The sequence below is a fragment of the Ascaphus truei genome, chromosome 6, assembly GCF_040206685.1.
Source record: "Ascaphus truei isolate aAscTru1 chromosome 6, aAscTru1.hap1, whole genome shotgun sequence".
In the NCBI taxonomy this organism is placed as follows: domain Eukaryota; kingdom Metazoa; phylum Chordata; class Amphibia; order Anura; family Ascaphidae; genus Ascaphus; species Ascaphus truei.
The window spans coordinates 47,701,829-47,724,652 of NC_134488.1; the positions used below are offsets into that span (position 1 = coordinate 47,701,829).

The 22,824-nt window shown below is 51.5% G+C and overlaps 1 protein-coding gene across 1 annotated transcript in view; it reads right to left on the reverse strand.

Moving 5' to 3' along the window:
- Nucleotides 1–21,856, reverse strand: part of CBL (Cbl proto-oncogene) — a 51,534-nt gene extending 29,678 nt beyond the window's left edge. Inside the window, 2 exon segments of the mRNA XM_075604154.1 lie at nt 16,718–16,965; nt 21,526–21,856. Of these exon segments, the coding sequence (XP_075460269.1) occupies nt 16,718–16,965; nt 21,526–21,663 (386 nt within the window). The 5' untranslated portion in view covers nt 21,664–21,856.
- Between the last annotated feature and the right edge of the window lie 968 nt (nt 21,857–22,824).

The following is a 22,824-nucleotide window of genomic DNA, read 5'->3' on the forward strand; positions in this document are numbered from 1 at the left end:
CCCCCCAGGGAACACAATAGCAAAACCCTGCGCTGGGAGGAAGTCTCAACATCGCTCCCATCTGTGTCACAGTCACTGCGGTGGGAAGGGACAGCATCCCTGCCCCATAACTCCCTTCTGTCACCCTGCAGCGGGAGGGACAGCCTCCCTGCCCCATAACTCCCTTCTGTCACCCTGCAGCGGGAGGGACAGCCTCCCTGCCCCATAACTCCCTTCTGTCACCCTGCAGTGGGAAGGGACACACTACATAGACGAAAAGACATAACATAGTGTGACCTGTGTATATGTATCTGGAATATGTAGGGCTGTAAGGTAGCAGCACTCACACTTTTTCCCCCGAAATCAAACACTACAGAGACTCTTTCTCTCTCTGAAACGAGCAACCTTCAGTTTTAGTTTCCAGTACGTTGCTATGTCCGTGGGGATAATATCTCCTTCCGTGTCATGCAAAAAGGAGGAAGACTAACATGGTGCAGTATGTCTAAAAAGTATATTTTCAGAGTGAAATGGCAAAATTCGAATGTACTCACATTTTAAAATATAATACAGGGAATTGTACGAAATCCTGATCCTACAGTCTCCGGCGCGTGTGTGCGTTCACGTTGGACACTTCCGGTGTGCACTGCGGTAAGGGCGGATGTGACGTCACGCTTGGTCTCCGGTCGCCAGGATCTCTCAGCGGGACGCGGGCTCAGATTCAACGCGTTTCGTCAATCGACTTCGTCAGGAATCTTAATCACCATTAACCCCCTTTGATTTATATAGGGTCAGCTTCTCATAAATGATGTCAAACACCTGATACCAATGTAATAAAGTATGCTGACTTTAATCAGCTGTCTGCGGTGTTATTCACATAGCTCAACATTATTGGCTCCTTGCTACCTCTGCATTATATGTTAAATAAATACAAAAAACGTTTGAATACACTTAGAACATTTTTTTAAAAAAATATTTAAATCACCACTCGCATACATAGTGGTAACCCAAACATATATAATATTAATGAAACATAGTATAAAATCTTTAATAATACTAAAAGCAGTATGAATATCTACTAATGAAAAAAACTCCTATAATAAAATATCTAACACAAATAAGTAAATAAATTCAATAAAACACAGCAAATATTAACCTAAAAAAGGTGACAAGATTATTACTAATAAACAAAGAAAATTTAAACGTGATGAGGAAGATTACCTTAGGGGTAACCAGAGAAATTGGCATGTGAATAGACAATCTGAACACAATATGAAGAAAAATTATACTAAAAATACTAATAGAGAGAGATTCCTCTAAATCATATGAAAATCGTAGAGATTCCTCCCAAACAGATAATCATTTGGAAACTACTAATCAGAGATCTAACCCTATAGAGAATGAAGGATTACGCCCCTATGTGAACAAAACAAGAGAGCACACGCAGATTGAAAGAGAGGGAGAAAAAATACATTATTCAAGAGATGAGACTTTTGAAGAGTCATCCTCAGGAAAAAAGAGAGTTAAGGGAATCCAATCAGAATGAAAGGGAGGACGATATAGCACATTATTCAAGAGATGAAAGGTTCATGAAAAGTTATCCTCAGGAGAAGAGAGAAATATCTCATCATACAGATAACGAACGTCATCACAGTAGGAACACTTATGATAAAGACAGCAACCATTTTTTAGGGGCAAGGGAGCATTCCAATTCGTGGGAAACGAGAAACAGGTTCTCCCTCCTCAAAGGGATGGATTCCCCCAAAGACCCAAAAAGAAAGAGAAAAGAGGGAAACGAGGGAGAAGGAAGAAAACAGTAAAGAAACCTTTAGCAAAAAACATTTTTAATTTAAGCAAAGTAGTATTATCTGAGTTTCAAAATAAAGTTATAAGCAAGGGACACTCACGTTTGCACCGACCATTGGGCCTAATAGTTTCAAATTATTCATAGATGCACACAAGTTTTTAAGGAAGATGACAGTGAAACGACATTTTTTAAATTTAGCGTCTGAAAAAAGAAGTATAGAGAATTCTAATTCCAATTTACCCATTGCAAAGAAGGAGAAAGATATTGTACACACTAAATTGAAACCTAGATCAACTTTCTACCCAAGTCATGAGAGAGGAGAATTTTTGAATGTATTTCACCAGATGGTAATTAAAGATTTTGACAAACTGGTACAGGATGATTCTACCACTAATTTTAGGAATAACTTAAATAAAAAAAGAGAGAGAGGCATTGGAGGAATTAAAAAACAGGGAGGATATAATAATAAAACCAGCCGATAAGGGGGGGGGGAGGTGTGATTTTAGATGAAAGCTATTACATTCAGGAAGCTAATAGATTGTTAGGAGATGAAAATACATATACGGTATTGGATGCCAATCTCACAGGGGAATTTTTACAAGATTTGCAGTTGTTATTAAACAGGGGTAAAGCATTAAACCTATTAAATGATTATGAGTATAAATATTTACTGACAGAGAAGCCTAAAATACTCTTGTTTTATTTTCTCCCAAAATTGCATAAAAATATCACACAAGGCCGATTATATTCGGTATAGACTACCTGTCCACAAACCTCTCAGAATACATTGATTGTTTTCTACAAAAATACGTTGGGTCGCTAAAATCTCATATTCGTGATACAGCAGATATTATTCAAATATTAAATACTGTAGAGTGGCAAGATAATTATATATTGGGGACATCAGATGTCACTTCCTTATATACTTCTATTTCACATAAATAATGGCTGTGATGCCATAGAGGCCTTCTTAAGAGCTGATAAAGAGTTAGTTGAGGATCAAATTGAATTCATTCTAGAATCTATTAAATTTATACTAGGTAAAAATTACTTTTGGTTTAATGAAAGATTCTATTTACAATACTGTGGAACGGCGATGGGGACTAGGTTTGCTCCGAGCTATGCAAACATCTTTATGGGATATTGGGCAGACAATTTTGTCTGGTCCAATCCCGAGCTCGGGGCAAGCCTAGTCCTCTGGCGCCGTTTCATAGATGACGTCATCTTCATATGGCAGGGAGATCAAGAATCATTTGATACCTTCCTGACATTTATAAACACGAATGATTTAAATCTGAAGTTTGTTTCTAGCAGCAGTAAGAGAGAGGTGGTATTCTTAGGGATGGGACCCGCTGCGCCCGGCGGCGCGGGCGCCGCACGAGCGTTCCCCACCAGCAGGGGAATCCTCCCGAGCCGGTCCCAGTCCCCCCTCACTGCACAGCTCACTACACGCTGTGATGCGTCAAGATAATTGTAATCCCAAGCGTCGACGCGTCACATGGTGTGGCTGTGAGCCAATGAGGAGGGGAGGCTTCGGGGAGCGGGGAGGAAAGCAGCGTGAGTGCATGTCTGTGTGTGTGTGTGTGTATGTGTGTGTAAGTGTGTGCCTGAGTGCGCGAGTGCCACACACGTGTGTGAGCGGCTGAGGCGTTGAGGGGCTAAACAGTTGAGCTATTATGGAGTGGTTGTATACAACATGTACATTCATTAAATAAATGCAACATCAAACAACTTAGACAATACATGGCTGAGGGGCTAAACGGCTGAGGGGCGGTCCCGTCCCCTCACGTCATGGCCGCGCCCCCCACGTCATGGCCGCACCCCCCCACCCATTTTGGCCACGCTCCCCCCGCCCCCCCCCTCGCAAAAATGGTCCCTGTCTGCAGTGCGGGCGCGTGGTCTGAGGCAGCGGGGCCTTAGCCTTAGATTTAGTAATATATATATATACAGAAAATAATAACTTAAAAACCAAAACCCATTTTAAAAAAGTGGATGCGAATAATTTCATTCTAGAATCTAGCTGCCATGACAAAAATTGGTTGGAAAATATCCCGTATGGACAACTGCGGAGAATCAAGCAGAACTGCACTGAAGATAATATCTATAAAGAACAGTCAGCCATCCTTCTTGAGAAGTTTAAAGAAAGAAATTATAAAAATGTCGTTATAAATAAGGCAATAGAGAAAATAGATTTGATATCTAGGAATGATAGTGAAACCCACGAATAAAGAGAAAAAAGTAAAGCAGAATGGATTCGGTATGTCCTTTATAACCGAATACAATAAGGAGGCAATGGAAATTAAGAAAATTGTGACCAAACACTGGCATATTCTAAAAAATGATGAACTACTAAGAGAACATCTACCAGAGAGACCTAGCGTTATATTTAGTAAGGCTCCTAATTTGAAGGGAAAACTAGCTCCTACAATGATGAGAACAGAGAGGAGTAAACATGATTTCACCTGGCTAAATAAACCAAATGGATTTTATGGTTGCTTTGCATGCGTTCAGAAAAGTGTAGAGAAAATAAACTTTAAATCTAATGTAACTAATGAGATTTTTTCTATTAAGAATTATATTAACTGTAAAACCACCTTTGTGGTATACATATTGGAGTGCCCTTGTGGCCTCCAATATGTAGGGCGTACCACTAGACCCTTATGGGTAAGAATTTTAGAACATCTGGGTAATATAAGGAAAAGTGTGTAAACACCAAGTATCTAAACATTATAGTCCACATCATAATTCGGACCCAAGGTCATTAACATACAAGCGTATTGAACATGTTCCTGCCCATTGGAAGGGGGGGGGGGGGGGGACAGGACCCAACGTTTAGCGCAACGGGAGACCTATTGGATATTCAAATTAGGGACATTAGTCCCATCGGGTATGAATGTCAGCATAGACATTGGGGCATTTGTTTAATATTTCCCCAATATTAGAAGATCCTAGTATGATATATGAGGGAATATGTAGATTCCCTCCAGAGGTTTATGCTTAAGAATGTATTTACTCATTTTGTCTTTCACCTTTTTTAGGTTAATATTTGCTGTGTTTTATTGAATTTATTTACTTATTTGTGTTAGATATTTTATTATAGGAGTTTTTTTCATTAGTAGATATTCATACTGCTTTTAGTATTATTAAAGATTTTATACTATGTTTCATTAATATTATATATGTTTGGGTTACCACTATGTATGCGAGTGGTGATTTAAAGATTTTTTTTTTTAATTGTTCTAAGTGTATTCAAACGTTTTTTGTATTTATTTAACACTAGCTGAGAGACCCGGCGTTGCCCGGGCTGTAAATGCGTAATAGGTAGTATTATTTATAAATCGTGGAACAATAGGTGACTGTTTGTTGTAAAGGTTGGATAATAATATTGAAAAGAAAGATGGAAGAAAATGTAATACGATGTTGTATAAAAATGGTTTATTGTAACCACACCACAGTACAATGTATATTTTGGTGCCATAAGTGATGTAAAAATCTGAGTCGTGTGTCCTGCTAGGGTGTGAGGCGGCGGGTGGTGCGTGGCTTGTGAGTGCTGTCTGTGAGTGGGGGTCCTGCTAGGGTGTGAGGTGGCGCGTGGGTTGTGAGTGCTGTCTGTGAGTGGGGGTCCTGCAAGGGTGTGAGGCGGCGGCTGGCGCGTGGGTTGTGAGTGCTGTCTGTGAGTAGGGGGTCCTGCTAGGGTGTGAGGCGGTGGGTCAGTGATGTCGGTGTGTAGGGGCGGGAGGCAGCAGGTGTGTGTGGCGGCAGGTATGTGTCGAGTGTGGCGGGTGTCTGTTGAGTGCGTGCAGCGGCTGTGAGGCGGTGGGTGAAAGGCAGAGGCGGCCGGAGTAAGGGCGGGTGAAAGGCAGAGGCGGGGGTGGGGAGGCGGCAAGCGGGCATGAAGGCGAAGGGCGGCGGGAAGGGGAGGAGGGGGGCAAGGGGTGGAGGAGGGGGGCAAGGGGTGGAGGAGGGGGGAAGGGTTAGAGGAGGGGGGGGGAAGGGTTAGAGGAGGGGGGGGGAAGGGTTAGAGGAGGGGGGGGGAAGGGTTAGAGGAGGGGGGGGGGAAGGGTTAGAGGAGGGGGGGAAGGGTTAGAGGAGGGGGGGAAGGGTTAGAGGAGGGGGGGAAGGGTTAGAGGAGGGGGGGGGAAGGGTTAGAGGAGGGGGGAAGGGGGGGGGAGGGGGGAAGGTGGGGGGAGGTGGGAAGGTGGGGGGAGGTGGGAAGGTGGAGGGGAGGCGGTGGGAAGGGGGGGGGAGGCGGTGGGAAGGGGGGGAGGCGGTGGGAAGGGGGGGGGGAGGCGGTGGGAAGGGGGGGGGAGGCGGTGGGAAGGGGGGGAAGGGGGGGAAGGGGGGGAGGCGGTGGGAAGGGGGGGGGGAGGTGGGAAGGTGGAGGGGAGGCGGTGGGAAGGGGGGGGAGGCGGTGGGAAGGGGGGGAGGCGGTGGGAAGGGGGGGTGGAGGGGTGGAGGGGGGGAGGTGAAGGGGGGGTGGAGGGGGGGAGGTGAAGGGGGGGTGAAGGGGGGGGTATAAGGGAGGTGAAGGGGGGGGTGGAAGGGAGGTGAAGGGGGGGGGGGGGGGTGGAAGGGAGGTGAAGGGGGGGTGGAGGGTAGGTGATGGGGGGGGTGGAGGGGAGGTGGTGAAGGGGGGGGTGGAGGGGGGGGAGGTAAATGGGGAGGTGAAGGGGGGTGGAAGGGAGAAGTGGAGTGAGGGGAGGTGAAAGGGGGTGAGGGGAGGTGATGGGGGGTGAGGGGTGGGTGAGGGGAGGTGAAGGCTGCTCACTCACCCGTCTGGCAGGTCCCACGTGGATCTGAGGCGGGAGACAGCGTGTTGTGGCCGCTCTCCCGCTGTGTCCCGGGCGCTCGCTCGCTCCCCCGCTGACTGTAGCGGCGCCGGGGGGGGGGGGGGGGTATCGGGGAGACACTGACACTGGAGGGGAGGGGAGGGGAGGTGAAGGGGGGGTGGAGGGGAGGTGGAGGGGAGGTGAAGGGGGGGGTGGAGGGGAGGTGAAGGCCGCTCACTCACCCGTCCGGCAGGTCCCACGTGGATCTGAGGCGGGAGGCAGCGTGTTGTGGCCGCTCCCCCGCTGTGTCCCGGGCGCCACCATCTTGGGCACTCGGCGCCGCGAGGCAGCCTGCCTGGCCACTGGCTATTCCCCCGCCGGGGAGGGGTGAGTTGTAGCGCCGGGGAGGGGGGGCATGTATATGTGTGGGGGGGGGAGAGGTGGGAGATATAGAGGGGGGGTCTCGCACGGCCGCTGACACTGGGTGGGGGGGGGGGGGGGGGGGGGCGCTGAAGGGGTAATAATAGTGTGTGTGTGTCCCGCTGACTGTAGCGGCGCCGGGGGAGGGGGGGGTCGGGGTGAAAGCGCGGGAGACACGGGGAGAGGAGGAGGTGCGCGCGGGTGCTGCTAACTGTGAGCCCCGCTAATGTATGTAACAGTGTGTGTGTGTGTGTGTGTGTGTGTGTGTGTGTGTGTGTGTGTGTGTGTGTGTGTGTGTGTGTGTGTGTGTGTGTGTGTGTGTGTGTGTGTGTGTGTGTGTGTGTGTGTGTGTGTGTGTGTCTGTCACTGTCTGTGTGTCTGTCACTGTCTGTGTGTCTGTCACTGTCTGTGTGTCTGTCACTGTCTGTGTGTCTGTCACTGTCTGTGTGTCTGTCACTGTCTGTGTGTCTGTCACTGTCTGTGTGTCTGTCACTGTCTGTGTGTCTGTCACTGTCTGTGTGTCTGTCACTGTCTGTGTGTCTGTCACTGTCTGTGTGTCTGTCACTGTCTGTGTGTCTGTCACTGTCTGTGTGTCTGTCACTGTCTGTGTGTCTGTCACTGTCTGTGTGTCTGTCACTGTCTGTGTGTCTGTCACTGTCTGTGTGTCTGTCACTGTCTGTGTGTCTGTCACTGTCTGTGTGTCTGTCACTGTCTGTGTGTCTGTCACTGTCTGTGTGTCTGTCACTGTCTGTGTGTCTGTCACTGTCTGTGTGTCTGTCACTGTCTGTGTGTCTGTCACTGTCTGTGTGTCTGTCACTGTCTGTGTGTCTGTCACTGTCTGTGTGTCTGTCACTGTCTGTGTGTCTGTCACTGTCTGTGTGTCTGTCACTGTCTGTGTGTCTGTCACTGTCTGTGTGTCTGTCACTGTCTGTGTGTCTGTCACTGTCTGTGTGTCTGTCACTGTCTGTGTGTCTGTCACTGTCTGTGTGTCTGTCACTGTCTGTGTGTCTGTCACTGTCTGTGTGTCTGTCACTGTCTGTGTGTCTGTCACTGTCTGTGTGTCTGTCACTGTCTGTGTGTCTGTCACTGTCTGTGTGTCTGTCACTGTCTGTGTGTCTGTCACTGTCTGTGTGTCTGTCACTGTCTGTGTGTCTGTCACTGTCTGTGTGTCTGTCACTGTCTGTGTGTCTGTCACTGTCTGTGTGTCTGTCACTGTCTGTGTGTCTGTCACTGTCTGTGTGTCTGTCACTGTCTGTGTGTCTGTCACTGTCTGTGTGTCTGTCACTGTCTGTGTGTCTGTCACTGTCTGTGTGTCTGTCACTGTGTGTGTGTCTGTCACTGTGTGTGTGTCTGTCACTGTGTGTGTGTGTGTCTGTCACTGTGTGTGTGTGTGTGTGTCTGTCACTGTGTGTGTGTGTGTGTCTGTCACTGTGTGTGTGTGTGTGTCTGTCACTGTGTGTGTGTGTGTGTGTCTGTCACTGTGTGTGTGTGTGTGTCTGTCACTGTGTGTGTGTGTGTGTCTGTCACTGTGTGTGTGTGTGTGTCTGTCACTGTGTGTGTGTGTCCCTGTGTGTGTGTGTGTGTCCCTGTGTGTGTGTGTGTGTCCCTGTGTGTGTGTGTGTGTCCCTGTGTGTGTGTGTGTGTCCCTGTGTGTGTGTGTATGTCCCTGTGTGTGTGTGTGTGTGTGTCCCTGTGTGTGTGTGTGTGTCCCTGTGTGTGTGTGTGTGTCCCTGTGTGTGTGTGTGTGTCCCTGTGTGTGTGTGTCCCTGTGTGTGTGTGTGTGTCCCTGTGTGTGTGTGTCCCTGTGTGTGTGTGTCCCTGTGTGTGTGTGTCCCTGTGTGTGTGTGTCCCTGTGTGTGTGTGTCCCTGTGTGTGTGTGTCCCTGTGTGTGTGTGTCCCTGTGTGTGTGTGTCCCTGTGTGTGTGTGTCCCTGTGTGTGTGTGTCCTGTGTGTGTGTGTCCCTGTGTGTGTGTGTCCTTTGGCCCGTCACTCCGCCTCAAGCCAATGAGAGGTGTGCGGGGGCGGGCGGGCCAAGGGACCAATGAGATTTCCCCTAGGGACACCGGACATCCAGGCAGGCAGGCAAACATACAGTGCTTTCACTAATATAGTATAAAGATATAATGCAGAGGTAGCAAGGAGCCAATAATGTTGAGCTATGTGAATAACACCGCAGAGAGCTGATTAAAGTCAGCATACTTTATTACATTGGTATCAGGTGTTTGACACCATTTATGAGAAGCTGACGCTATATAAATCAAAGGGGGTTAATGGTGATTAAGATTCCTGACGAAGTCGATTGACGAAACGCGTTGAATCTGAGCCCGCGTCCCGCTGAGAGATCCTGGCGACCGGAGACCAAGCGTGACGTCACATCCGCCCTTACCGCAGTGCACACCGGAAGTGTCGGACGTGAACGCACACATGCGCCGGAGACTGTAGGATCAGGATTTCGTACAATTCCCTGTATTATATTTTAAAATGTGAGTGCATTTGAATTTCGCTCTGAAAATATACTTTTTAGACATACTGCACCATGTTAGTCTTCCTCCTTTTTGCATGACACGGAAGTAGATATTACCCCACGGACATAGCAACGTACTGGAAACTAAAACTGGAGGTTGGTCGTTTCAGAGAGAGAAAGAGTCTCTGTAGTGTTTGATTTCGGGGGGAAAAGTGTGAGTGCTGCTACCTTACAGCCCTACATATTCCAGATACATATACACAGGTCACACTATGTTTTGTCTTTTCATGACCATGCTGTGAACGTCCTGCGCTCCCCTTGCTGTGGAAAATACAATCAAGATATACACTCCAGAACAGACTATTGAAGGGTTTTGTCTGAGCTGCTTTACAATTAATTCTTTATTTCACATTCGATGGTGGAAATAATTTTATATGATCACTAATTAACTGTTCACTGGGTTCACTATATAAATACTGGTCACTAATATTTAGAGTTTATTTATATATTATATTTTATACATAAGATTGATGCACTAGCACTTTGTTTGATTAATTAAGGGGCGCCCGGTTACACACACTTTTTTACACTACACAGACCTCAGCCAGACAGCAAGAGGCCTGAAAACCACAGATTGTAAGCTCCTCTGCCAAGGGAGACTTTGCATTAACATGGGACAACCTGCTTTTGTGATGACTTGTCTCAAGGTATAGGGGAGCGCAGGTGTCAATATGTAATAAAAAACAAATACAACAGAGTGCAAATAAAGTTCACAAAATGTCAAGTATGTTTGCAGAAACTCTGTCAAGTGGAGACTCACGTGGTTTCGATTGAAACCTGCGCTCCCCTATACCTTGAGACATTCAATTGACTGAAGTGGAGTCTGCAGACCATCCACCATCCTAAAGGGTTTTGAGCAGCATTGTTTTATATATTTCACTTTATCACTATTATATACATCATTCACTTTATTTGCACTTTAACTTTAAGGCTTTTTATTATTATCATTACACTGTTTGCACTATTGTGTGCTGTTTATCACTGCACCCACCCTTTGCACTTTATGATGACTTACCAGCTTCGAACATAAATGTTACGTATGTTTTGGCCTGAAAAAGTAGTCGATACATGCAACAGCATTCCAGCAGAAGTATATCCGTGAATGAATGTACGGGGTCAGTCCTTCCTGGGGCCAGAATAAAGTAATGGCCGTGGCACGTGTCATGCGGTAACGTGACCAACGCCACAATTACTGTTAATGCCTTCATAGCAACCAAATTGTTTCTATGGTTAAAACTATCTTTTACTACCACGCGGGGGCCACAAGTGCGCGGCCGGAGACGCGGAGCCACAGGTGCGCGGCTGGAGACGCGGGAGCCACAGGCGCACGCCCGGAGACGCGGCTGAGCGAGACTATTCCCCCTTTGGTTGTTTGGTTTTAATCAGTCATTAGAGTTGAGCCCAGGGGTCCGCTTGGGCTATAAGGGCCCGGAGTCCGGGATGTGGCTTTGTGGGGAGATTACATCGTGGCTTTCTCTTAGTGACCACAGGGGCCACGTGTGGAGACGTCTGTATAAAAATGGTCAATATTTGCAGAAAACCGGCACACAAAATAATCCCTACAAATATCTCCAGAACCGGTGGGAGGATGCAACATGTAAATTAGGCTGTCCACATTAGCCATCAGAACAGGGTATGGATCACATGAACAACCGCTCCAGGAGAAAGGTAAGGCGCTCACCAGCCTTACCTTTTTTCCTGAAGCGGTTGGTTGTTCATCTGATCCTTACCCTGTTCTGCTGTCGTCTGAGAGGATCTGATACACCACCGAAGGCCAAACGGGAGACGCTTTTGGCAGCGTCAGGGAAGCAGCTGGAAGGAGGGGGATCAAGACGGTGTCTAATCGTGAGTGGAAGCTACTCCACACCGGGCTTAGCCGGGGCTATGGGGACTACGTGATTGCATATCACATCATTCTGTCCCTGTTGTGTTCCCCTCTTGTTAACCCCAGTCATCCGCAATCATACTGTTACTGCTTAACCCTTCATTCCCCATCATCCGGTGTCAGCTCCTTTTATTACATTAATCATCATGCTCTAAAAGCATTATTTGCCAGACCACCTGGAGCTTTTACACGGTTTTTCTGTTCTCTGTCCACATTAGCCAAACAGATAAAGGGATAGAGCAATAATGGCTAGATAAGGTTTATATTGAGCAGGGCCCAAGAAAATGTTACTTTAAAGGGCGAGTTCCCGTTTCCACATTAGGAGAGCCCTTTTATAGGAACGCTGGACAGACACATAAAAGAGCCTTATACACAGAACATTGTGTGGATCATAACAAACAGTATTAGACAGCACACAAAACTCTGTATAAAGTGAAATAATAGGTACAAAACGGGAACAAGGAGGACCCCGATTCCTCCCAAATAATCAATAAACCACAAATGTTCCCAGCACTCAAACGGAAAGAACAGATAGTAAATGGATCAGCCAAAAGTAAGTATTTAATGGTACACGAATGATGCAAAAAATGGTCAAACAAGGACCAAAAAAGAAAGCACTATGTGCCAGGGCAAGGACAGGGAAGGGGAGAAGGGAGAGGGGAGAGGGGAGAGGGGAAGAAAAGGGAAAACACGGGGAGTAAAAAGTCCAGGGCAAGCGGGGAAACGTCACGTTTCGGGGTATAGGAACCCCTTCTACAGGCCCGTTCCCAGGTAGACCGTAGTCACCTGGTACTTCCCTAAACCCTGCAACAATGTCCCTGGGAGACACAGTGACCAGCTATCACTGAATGTCCCAACAGAATGAAGGTAGGCTGTGAGGCACAGGACTCAGACCAACTAACCCTAAGTGAGTCACAGGAAAACTGGATGATAAGGGTCTGAACCTAAAAGGTATACACCAGGCCTGCACTCGTAAAGCGAGAAGGGCCGAACTGCTCCAAGGAAAAAAAATTTGGGCAGCACTGATGATGATGGGGGGGATGATGATCCTCATATCTCCCCCAGAACCCCTCACTATCAACCTTTGCGATACTCCCCATCTCTCCCCCTCACCCACACACATAATATTCCCCCCTCCACATCAAACACACAATACCCCCCTGCACACCACACACATCCCACCACCCTGCACCTCACATCCTTCTCCCCCCGTGCACCTCACATCACTCTCCCCCCCCCCTGCACCTCACATCACTCTCCCCCCCCCTGCACCTCACATCACTCTCCCCCCCCTGCACCTCACATCACTCTCCCCCCCCCCTGCACCTCACATCACTCTCCCCCCCCTGCACCTCACATCACTCTCCCCCCCCTGCACCTCACATCACTCTTCCCCCCCCTCCCTGCACCTCACATCACTCTCCCCCCCTGCACTTCACATCACTCTTCCCCCCCCTGCATCTCACATCACTCTTCCCCCCCCCTGCACCTCACATCACACTTCCCCCCCTGCACCTCACATCACTCTTCCCCCCCCCTGCACCTCACATCACTCTTCCCCCCCCCTGCACCTCACATCACTCTTCCCCCCCCCCCCCCTGCACCTCACATCACGCTCCCCCCCTGCACCTCACATCACTCTCCCCCCCCCTGCACCTCACATCACTCTTCCCCCCCCCGCACCTCACATCACTCTTCTCCCCCCCCCTGCACCTCACATCACTCTTCCCCCCCCCCTGCACCTCACATCACTCTTCCCCCCCCCCTGCACCTCACATCACTCTTTCCCCCCCCCTGCACCTCACATCACTCCCCCCCCCCTGCACCTCACATCACTCTCCCCCCCCCTGCACCTCACATCACTCTTCCCCCCCCCCCCCTGCACCTCACATCACTCTTCCCCCCCCCCTGCACCTCACATCACTCTTTCCCCCCCCCCTGCACCTCACATCACTTTCCCCCCCTGCACTTCACATCACTCTTCCCCCCCCTGCACTTCACATCACTCTTCCCCCCCTGCATCTCACATCACTCTTCCCCCCCCTGCATCTCACATCACTCTTCCCCCCCCCCCCCTGCAACCTCACATCACACTTCCCCCCCTGCACCTCACATCACACTTCCCCCCCTGCACCTCACATCACTCTTTCCCCCCCCCTGCACCTCACATCACTCTTCCCCCCCCCTGCACCTCACATCACTCTTCCCCCCTGCACCTCACATCACTCTTCCTCCCCCTGCACCTCACATCACTCTTCCCCCCCCCCCCCCTGCACCTCACATCACTCTTCCCCCCCCCCTGCACCTCACATCACTCTTCCCCCCCCCCTGCACCTCACATCACTCTTCCCCCCCCCCTGCACCTCACATCACTCTTTCCCCCCCCCTGCACTCACATCACTCTTCCCCCCCCCACACCTCACATCACTCTCTCCCTCCCCCCCCCACCTCACATCACTCTCCCTCCCCCTGCACCTCACATCACTCTCCCTCCCCCCTGCACCTCACATCACTCTCCCCCCCCCTGCACCTCACATCACTCTTCCCCCCCCCCACCTCACATCACTCTCCCTCCCCCCCACCTCACATCACTCTCCCTCCCCCTGCACCTCACATCACTCTCCCTCCACCTCACATCACTCTCCCTCCCCCTGCACCTCACATCACTCTTCCCCCCCTGCACCTCACATCACTCTCCTCCCCCCTGCACCTCACATCACCCCCCCCCGCACCTCACATCACTCTCCCCCCCCTGCACCTCACATCACTCTCCCCCCCCTGCACCTCACATCACTCTCCCCGCCCCTGCACCTCACATCACTCTCCCCCCACCCTGTACCTCACATCACTCTCCCCCCCCTGCACCTCATAACATACCTATCTACACACACCTATACGCCCCTATATACCAAGCGAGAGAATCAGAATATTACAAAAATATATATATTTTAAGTGTTTACACTGAGTCCACAGATTAACCTTTCCTCAGGCTATGGGGGTTCGTCTCAGCACAAGGCGCCACGGAGATAGGAGCTATGGGGTCTGTCCCAGGGCAGGGCGCCACGGAGATAGGAGCTATGGGGTCTGTCCCAGCGCAGTGGGCCACGGAGATAGGAGCTATGGGGTCTGTCCCAGGGCAGGGCGCCACGGAGATAGGAGCTATGGGGTCTGTCCCAGGGCAGGGCGCCACGGAGAAGGGAGCTATGGGGTCTGTCCCAGCGCAGGGCGCCTCAGAGAAGGGAGCAATGGGGTCTGTCCCAGCGCAGGGCACCAAGGAGATAGGAGCTATGGGGTCTGTCCCAGCGCAGGGGGCCACGGAGACGGGAGCTATGGGGTCTGTCCCAGCGCAGTGGGCCATGGAGATAGGAGCTATGGGGTCTGTCCCAGGGCAGGGTGCCACGGAGATAGGAGCTATGGGTCTGTCCCAGCGCAGGGCGCCTCAGAGAAGGGAGCTATGGGGTCTGTCCCAGCGCAGGGCGCCACGGAGATAGGAGCTATGGGGTCTGTTCCAGCGCAGGGAGCCACGGAGATAGGAGCTATGGGGTCTGTCCCAGCGCAGGGGGCCACGGAGACGGGAGCTATGGGGTCTGTCCAGCGCAGGGGGCCACGGAGATAGGAGCTATGGGGTCTGTCCTGCGCAGGGGGCACGGAGATAGGAGCTATGGGGTCTGTCCCAGCGGAGGGGGCCACGGAGAACGGGAGCTATGGGGTCTGTCCCAGCGCAGGGGGCCACGGAGACGGGAGCTATGGGGTCTGTCCCAGCGCAGGGCGCCACGGAGAAGGGAGCTATGGAGTAGATCACAAGGCGCCTCAGAGAAGGGAGCTATGGGGTCTGTCCCAGCGCAGGGCGCCACGGAGAAGGGAGCTATGGGGTCTGTCCCAGCGCAGGGCGCCACGGAGAAGGGAGCTATGGGGTCTGTCCCAGCGCAGGGCGCCACGGAGAAGGGAGCTATGGAGTAGATCGCAGCGAGCCTCGGAGTAGTGAGCTATGGGGTCTGTCCCACTGTAGGGTGCCACAGAGAAGGGAGCTATTGGGTCTGTCCCAGTGCAGGGCGTAGGTGGGGGTTATGTTGTCTGCTCACAAGGAGGGTATATCCGTTCCTCAGAAGGGGCAGCTGGCTCTGTACTTCCCTAACCCAGGCCTGACTGTGATCTAAAGCTTTACAGCCAAACAAAGTGGCACCGAATAAGCAAAAACACCCTTCCCACGCGTTTCGCAACTTCCAGGGACACTGCGACCAAGACCCTCCCCCTCACTTCCCGGGCACTGGGGTTACTGCAACTCTGCGGTTACAGCCACTTCCTCTTCTCTGCACTTCTGCTGCTTTTCTATTCAACAAACGTCCTATTTTTCTGCAAGTCGCTGCACACACACACACACACACACACACACAATATAAGGGGACAGCAAGAGACCCAGAGCGACGGGACGATATTTGATTTGGAGGGGGGGGGGGGGGGGGGAGACAGCGGGAGATGCAGAGCGACAGGACGATATTGGGGGGTACACAGCGAGAGAGAGCGCGTTGGGACGATATTGGGGGGGGGCACAGCGAGGGATACAAAGCGACGGGGTCAGAACACTGCATAGTTAGATGCCAATATGGGGATCCTTGCGCTTCTGCAGTAAGGTTTTCGGGGAACCCAAATGTTGGCGCCATTCTTTTGCCTCGGTAAGGCAGTGGCACCCAACCTTATTAACCCTGCGGTTGGCATTGCTTTAGAAACACGGAGCACTGCATTGGGCAGACACTTTACCCACGGCCATGCAGAAATAGCCAAAAGGGATTTGTAAGAGACGCTGAAGGAATATTAGACCCGGACAAGCCTTAAACAGCACAGAGCAGGGGTACAACGGCATGTTATCACCCTAAAAGGTGCAATCTCGCACACCTAGAAACGGGGACCTTCCAAAATATTCCATGTTACAGAACCAAAACACACACAATGAAACAGTCACAGGAATTTCTGTCTTGGTTACAACAGAACCGGCCTGGCTGCAGGCAGCCATCTTGATCTATCCCAGGTTTGTAGAGAAATAAGTATACAATGCAGGGCTGGCCAACACCAGTCATTAAGGGCCACCAACATGTCAGGTGCGAAGGCCATCACTGCTTCAGCACAGATGGCTCAATAAGTGGCTTAGTCTTCGGCTGAGCCACCTGCGCTGAAGCAGGGACAGCCTTCACAGCTGACCTGCTGGTGGCCCTTGAGAAACGGCGCTGGCCATACCCCATAATGCTTCACTGTCCCTTCCAGCAGCCCATGGATTAAAGCAGAGTGGTCCATTCCTCCGCTGGGAGTATCCCACAGGCCGACTGGCGCCGGACACTCACCTGGGCTGGGAGTTCTCCTCGTACATACGTTCCTTGCCCTCTTTGAACAGGCTGATGGTTTGCTTGGTCTTCTTCAGGAGGTTTTCCATGAAGACCCGGAAGTACTCGTTCTCCCCCAGCGTCTCCATTTTCCCCTCGTACCGGGACAGGATTGTACGCAGGTGCTGGTAGGTGTCGGGGAGCAGGTCCAGGATATACGGGGGGCTGTTCTTTAGAGCCAGCCTCTGGTTCTGGCATAGCCGGACCACCTACAAAAGACAGGAGAGAAAGGAGGGGGGAGTTCAGTCTGGAACACAGCACGTGTGTGCCAATCCTCTTAGATTGCAAGCTCATAGGACCAGTGTTCTGGTAACAGTAGTCGTGCAGCGCAGTACAAAGGAGGTGTGGAAAACACATTAACCCCGTGTGTGCCGGACTCAGGGCAGAGGTGAAATGTACTGCAGAATCTGGCAGCCAACATGTTAAAGCAGATGTCCTTAACCAGTCCTCAATAACCCCAACAGGTCAGGTTTTAATTATATTTCTGCTTCAGCACCGATTGAGCCACCTGTGCTAAAGCAGGGATATCCTGTAAACCAGACCTGTTGGGAGGGTCGAGGACTGGAGTTGAGAACCCCTTGGCTAAAGTATTTGGCTGTGACATTATAGGGTGAGTAGGCACTGCGGGAGCAAGTCACCGTCACAGTGAGGTTGCACTCCCGCCTGGTGCTCGCGCATACCCTGCCTCAGCTTTTGTCACCTCTGTGTCACTGTTTCCACTGCAGATCGTTGGAGGTTTCCTCTTGCCTTGGGACCCGTGTGTCACCACCGCAGTGACAGGACTGGTGTCACATGTCACAGCAAGAGACGCACAAGTGGCAGCCCCTGCGAGGAGTGATTCTCATCAGCTGCTGGGAGGCTACTGTGCGAACAGCAATCCACAGACTGGTGGGAACCAACCAGCCCTACTATACTACACCTTCCATAATGGTACCAAGTATCTCTATACCAGGGGAGGGCAACTCCAGTCCCCACGGGCCACCAACAGGTCAGGTTTTCAGGAAATCCCTGCTTCAGCACTCATGGCTCAATGTTCGAGCAGGGATTTCCTTAAAGCCTGAGCTGTTGGTGGCCCTCGAGGACCGGGAAGATGCCCGCCCCTGCGCTATATACTCCGCACCTCCTAAAACAGAGAAACCAGCACTTTCCTGGAAAACTGTGTTTTTTTTTTTTTTTTTTTTACACATCACAAAAAGTATTTTGCAATCATTGTCACTGCGCGTGTGCATGCGTGTGTGTGCGTGTGCATGCGTGTGCGCGATTACTGCCCTTCTCTCTGCCTTACCCTACACCCGGTCTTCCTAATGGAATATGTGACCTGCCATTCCATTATATACCCTCTGCCAAAGGGAGCGCAGTCCCCACGGTGGGGCCTTCCAACGGGGCACCGTATAGCCCCACATACACAAGTTACAAATAACCGGCTCCTTCTACACATCCAATCCCACCCCCTGGCCTCTCCGGCACTGCACCCCATGTTTCCAGCTCCAGGGCGCTCTGGGATCCGGGATATTAACCGGTTAAGTTACCCGTCCCAGAAAGGAGCCCCCCCCCCCCCCCTCCCAACGTCCTGGGGTCCCAGTTTAAAAAGAAGATTGAGAAGCACGGTGTAAGGCTGCGGCCATGGTGATATCGACAGGGAGCAGGAGGGCGCGCGTGGCGCCATCACATATATGTGCCTCTATGAGGCCGTCTATAAAGCGCGCAAACGCGCGTGGGAGCAGAGGGGCCGGCGCTCGCGATGCAGGAGGGAACAGAAAAATCTGTTTTCACACAGCCAATGAGGGCGAACCAGCCCCGTGACGCCACGGCCACACCCCCTCCCCTCCGACACGCCTCCCCGTCTCCTCCGCACGCAGGACACAGATCTCTGCTGCTGCAGGCGGCGGGAAAGCCGAGTGAACGCCAGCGCCCTCTCCAGCGTTCACCATGGCCGCAGAGTATTACCAGGAAGTAAACATGCCATAAATCATAATAAAAGGACCAGGGCTGGCCAACTCCAGTCCTCAAGGGCTCATCAGAATGGCAGCCACTGAGGGACCCCCTGTGCTGATCAGGGCTACCCTGACAAACAGACCTGTTGGTAACCTTTGAGGAACGGAGACGGCCTCCTTGCCGTTGATGAGCCTTTAATGGAGATAAAATATAACCCTTGCGAACCTGCAAGCCAAAGAAGGGCCCTGCGTGTGGCTGGGGGGGAAACCACTGGGGTACTTTAGTCAGGGTATTCGGGGGATCATCAGTTAGAGAAAATGGGAAGGGGAGCTAAAAAGGTAGGGTTTAGGGTGTCCTTGTTATATGGGATCTGGGTATACAGACTTGCCGATCCTCTACCGCGAGGTTTGTTAATGGAAGATGAAATCGTGGGTGCTCCAATGCGCGCATGCCCGTTATACAGGCGGGATGGTATACAGGTGCTCTGTGATGTCACTGTGTATGAGTTATAGGGGCAAGTATACTAGTAGAATCCGATCTCTACTACCCCAGCCCTGCTTCAATCCTTGCCCACATGCAGACAATACACCGCTTACCCAGGGATAAAGCTCTCCGAGGTACGGCTCTCCACAATAACATTTACACCTCATTAAATAAAGATAATGGTGTCCCTGAACTATGAAACATATCCGCCGATGCGTCAGACAAGGAGGCCAGCCCACGCCTCCTCTGCCCATCCGTGGTACCAACGGCCGCTTGCGAAAACACCTGTCCACGGCTGAGTACCAACGTTATACACTACAAGCACCGCTAGCGTGGGCAGGAGGGACCACCGCCGGGGAAGACACTTATAGCCACAATGCTTTGAGATGGAAACTACTCAGGGGCGAACAATTGCCGTCCTCCAGGGCCACAAACAGGTCAGGGTTTAAGGATAACCCTGCTTTAGCAGTGGTGGTCAAGTCATAGACTGAGCCCCTAATGAGCCGTCTGGGCTGAAGCAGGGATACCCAACAGGTCAGGTGTGAAGTATATCCCCGCTTCAGCACAGGTGGCTCAATCAGTGGCTCAGCCGAAGACTGAGCCACTGATTAAGCCAGCTGTGCTGCAGCAGGGATATCCTTAAACTCTGATCTGTTGGTAGCCCTTGAGGACGGGAATTGGCCAATCAACGACTGAGCCACCTGTGCTGAAGCAGGGATATCCTGAAACCCTGACCCGTTGGTGGCCCTGGAGGACGGGAGATGGCCGCCCCTGCCGTGGAGAGGACCGTTCGGAAATGTGTGTTTGCAGGAATCCGATTACAATTACTCATTGGATTTTGGGTCTGGGAGGTGAAGTCCATCACCGGAGGATGGATTGCTATACGGATCAATCTTATTCACATTATGTCAACTTCTGCGCCTCGCGCCGGTGGCACACGGGCGAGTGGCACCGATAAGCACTATATCATTCATACCAGAAGGACTAGCTTATATTTTGATACAGTTAGGACTATATAATATGGCACCTCATCGCCCACATTGTTATTATTTGGAACAGAATATGATGAGCACACACTGCTTGTTAGGGCCTGTTCAATCTGAATTTCTATTTTACAGGGTATTTATAGATGTAAACAAAGATCTGTATTTTTTTTGCTACCACACCTCTTACCTAATGACCCTTTGTGTTGTTACCTTTATCCCTTATTTCATTCATTAGTATTAGGGTGCTCTGTAATGTCACAGTGTCCAGATACAGGGGTTGTTTAGTATAGGGGTGCTCCGTAATGTCAGTGTCCAGCTATAAGGGCGGGTATAGTATAGGGGTGCTCTGTAATGAGGCAGTGTCCAGTTATAGGAGCAAGTATAGGGGTGCTCTATAATGTCAGTGTCCAGTTTTATAAGGGCGGGTATAGTGTAGGGGTGCTCTGTAATGTCAGAGTACAGTAATAAGGGCGGGTATAGGGGTGCTCTGTAATGAGGCAGTGTCCAGTTATAGGGGCGAGTTTAGGGGCACTCTGTTATGTCCAGTAAAAGAAGAGGGGGTAGGGTTTCTCTGTAGTGTCACACTGTTCAGTTATAGGGGTGGGTATAGTTTAGGGGTGCACTGTAATGTCATTGTGTCTACTTACAGGGCCATGTTTGTATTGTGTGGATTGTGGGACACATGGTAAGTTCCAGGGTGCCGTCATCTTGCCCATTAGTTTACTGGAGGGGGGGAGGGAGATAGCAGGAATCTCAGTACAGAGATGGGTCAATTAAGGGGGAAGCATATAACGTCCCACATCATGGGGAGGGAACATGACAAGCGGTGATAAGAGGGCGCTCTTTGTGACTGCATTGGTTATAGGGGCAGGGATAGTATTGGGGTATTAGTATTATCTGAGGGCGCTCTATGTGACAGTATATGGGGCAGGTATAGTATTGGGGTATTAGAATTATATGGGGTTGCTCTATGTGACAGTGTATAGGGGCAGGTATAGTATTGGGGATTATATAGGGGTGCTATGTGACAGGGTAGAGGGGCAGGTATAGTATTGAGGTATCGATATTATATAGGGGTGCGATGTGACTGTGTATAAGGGCAGGTACAGTATTAGGGTATTGTATAGGGGTGCTTTGTGACTGTAGAGGTGCAGGTATAGTATTGGGGTACCAGTATGGTGTATAGGGGCAGGCATAGTATTGGGGTATCAGTATTATGTATAAGGGCAGGTATTGGGTGGGGGCTGTCCTGGGGGTGCTATGTTAGTGTTGAGGGGCAGGTATAGTATTAGGGTATCAGTATGGTGTAATGGGGCAGGTACTGGGGGGGTAGGGATCCCTGTCCTGTGGGTGCTGTGACGTCACCTTGTCCATCAGCTTCCAGCACTTCTCCACGGTTTTCCGGTCCACGGCCCCGGGCTGCGCGGGCACGTGGTGGTGCGGCTGGAAGGCGTCCTTCACTAGCCCGATCAGCCCGCCGCCTTTCCGCAGGCTGGTCGCCATGGTGACGGCCCGGGCTCTCTCCCCCCCGGGGGCCTGCGCTGCTCCGCTCTCCGTGTCTCTCTCACAGGGGGGGGACCGTGTCTCTCTCACAGGGGGGAGGGGGGGTGTCCCGGGGCCGCGCGTCCCCGTCACTTCCGCCTTTCACCGCCCCGGCCGGGAGCGCGCGCGCGCACGCACAGAGAAAAGGGGAAGCGTCTCGATTTGCATAGCCACGCCCACCCGGCAGCGCCCCAGTGGGTTGGGAGGGGGCGGGGAGGAGGAGGGCAGCGCATGCGCAGTGCAGGCGGAGAGGAGATGGGAGGCCATGTTGGATGTGGGCAGGTGTCTGTTTTACTCTAACAGAGATATGAAGTCTCAATTACTGGGGGGGGGGCAGTGTCACTCATTGGGAGGGCAGTGTCACTCATTGGGAGGGCAGTGTCACTCATTGGGAGGCAGTCTCGCTCATTGGGAGGGCAGTTTCACTCATTGAGAGGGCAGTGTCACTCATTGGGAGGCAGTCTCGCTCATTGGGAGGGCAGTCTCACTCATTGGGAGGCAGCATCGCTCATTGTGAGGTCAGTCTCACTCATTGGGAGGCAGTCTCGCTCATTGGGAGGACAGTCTCGCTCATTGGGAGGGCAGTCTAGCTCATTGGGAGGGCAGTGTCACTCATTGGGGGGGCAGTGTCACTCATTGGGAGGACGGTGTCACTCATTGGGAGGCAGTCTCACTCATTGGGGGGGCAGTCTCACTCATTGGGGGGGCAGTCTCACTCATTTGAGGGGGCAGTCTCACTCATTGGGAGGGGCAGTCTCGCTCATTGGGAGGGGCAGTCTAACTCATTGGGGGGGCAGTCTCACTCATTGGGGGGGCAGTCTCACACATTGGGGGGGCAGTCTCACTCATTGGGTGGGCAGTCTCACTCATTTGAGGGGGCAGTCTCACTCATTGGGAGGGGCAGTCTCGCTCATTGGGAGGGGCAGTCTCGCTCATTGGGAGGACAGTCTCGCTCATTGGGAGGGCAATCTCGCTCATTGGGAGGGCAGTCTCGCTCATTGGGAGGGCAGTCTCACTGAGAGGGCAGTCTCAGTCATTGGGCAGTCTCGCTCATTGGGAGGGCGGTCTCGCTCATTGGGAGGGGCAGTGTCACTCATTGGGAGGGTAGTCTCACTCATTTGG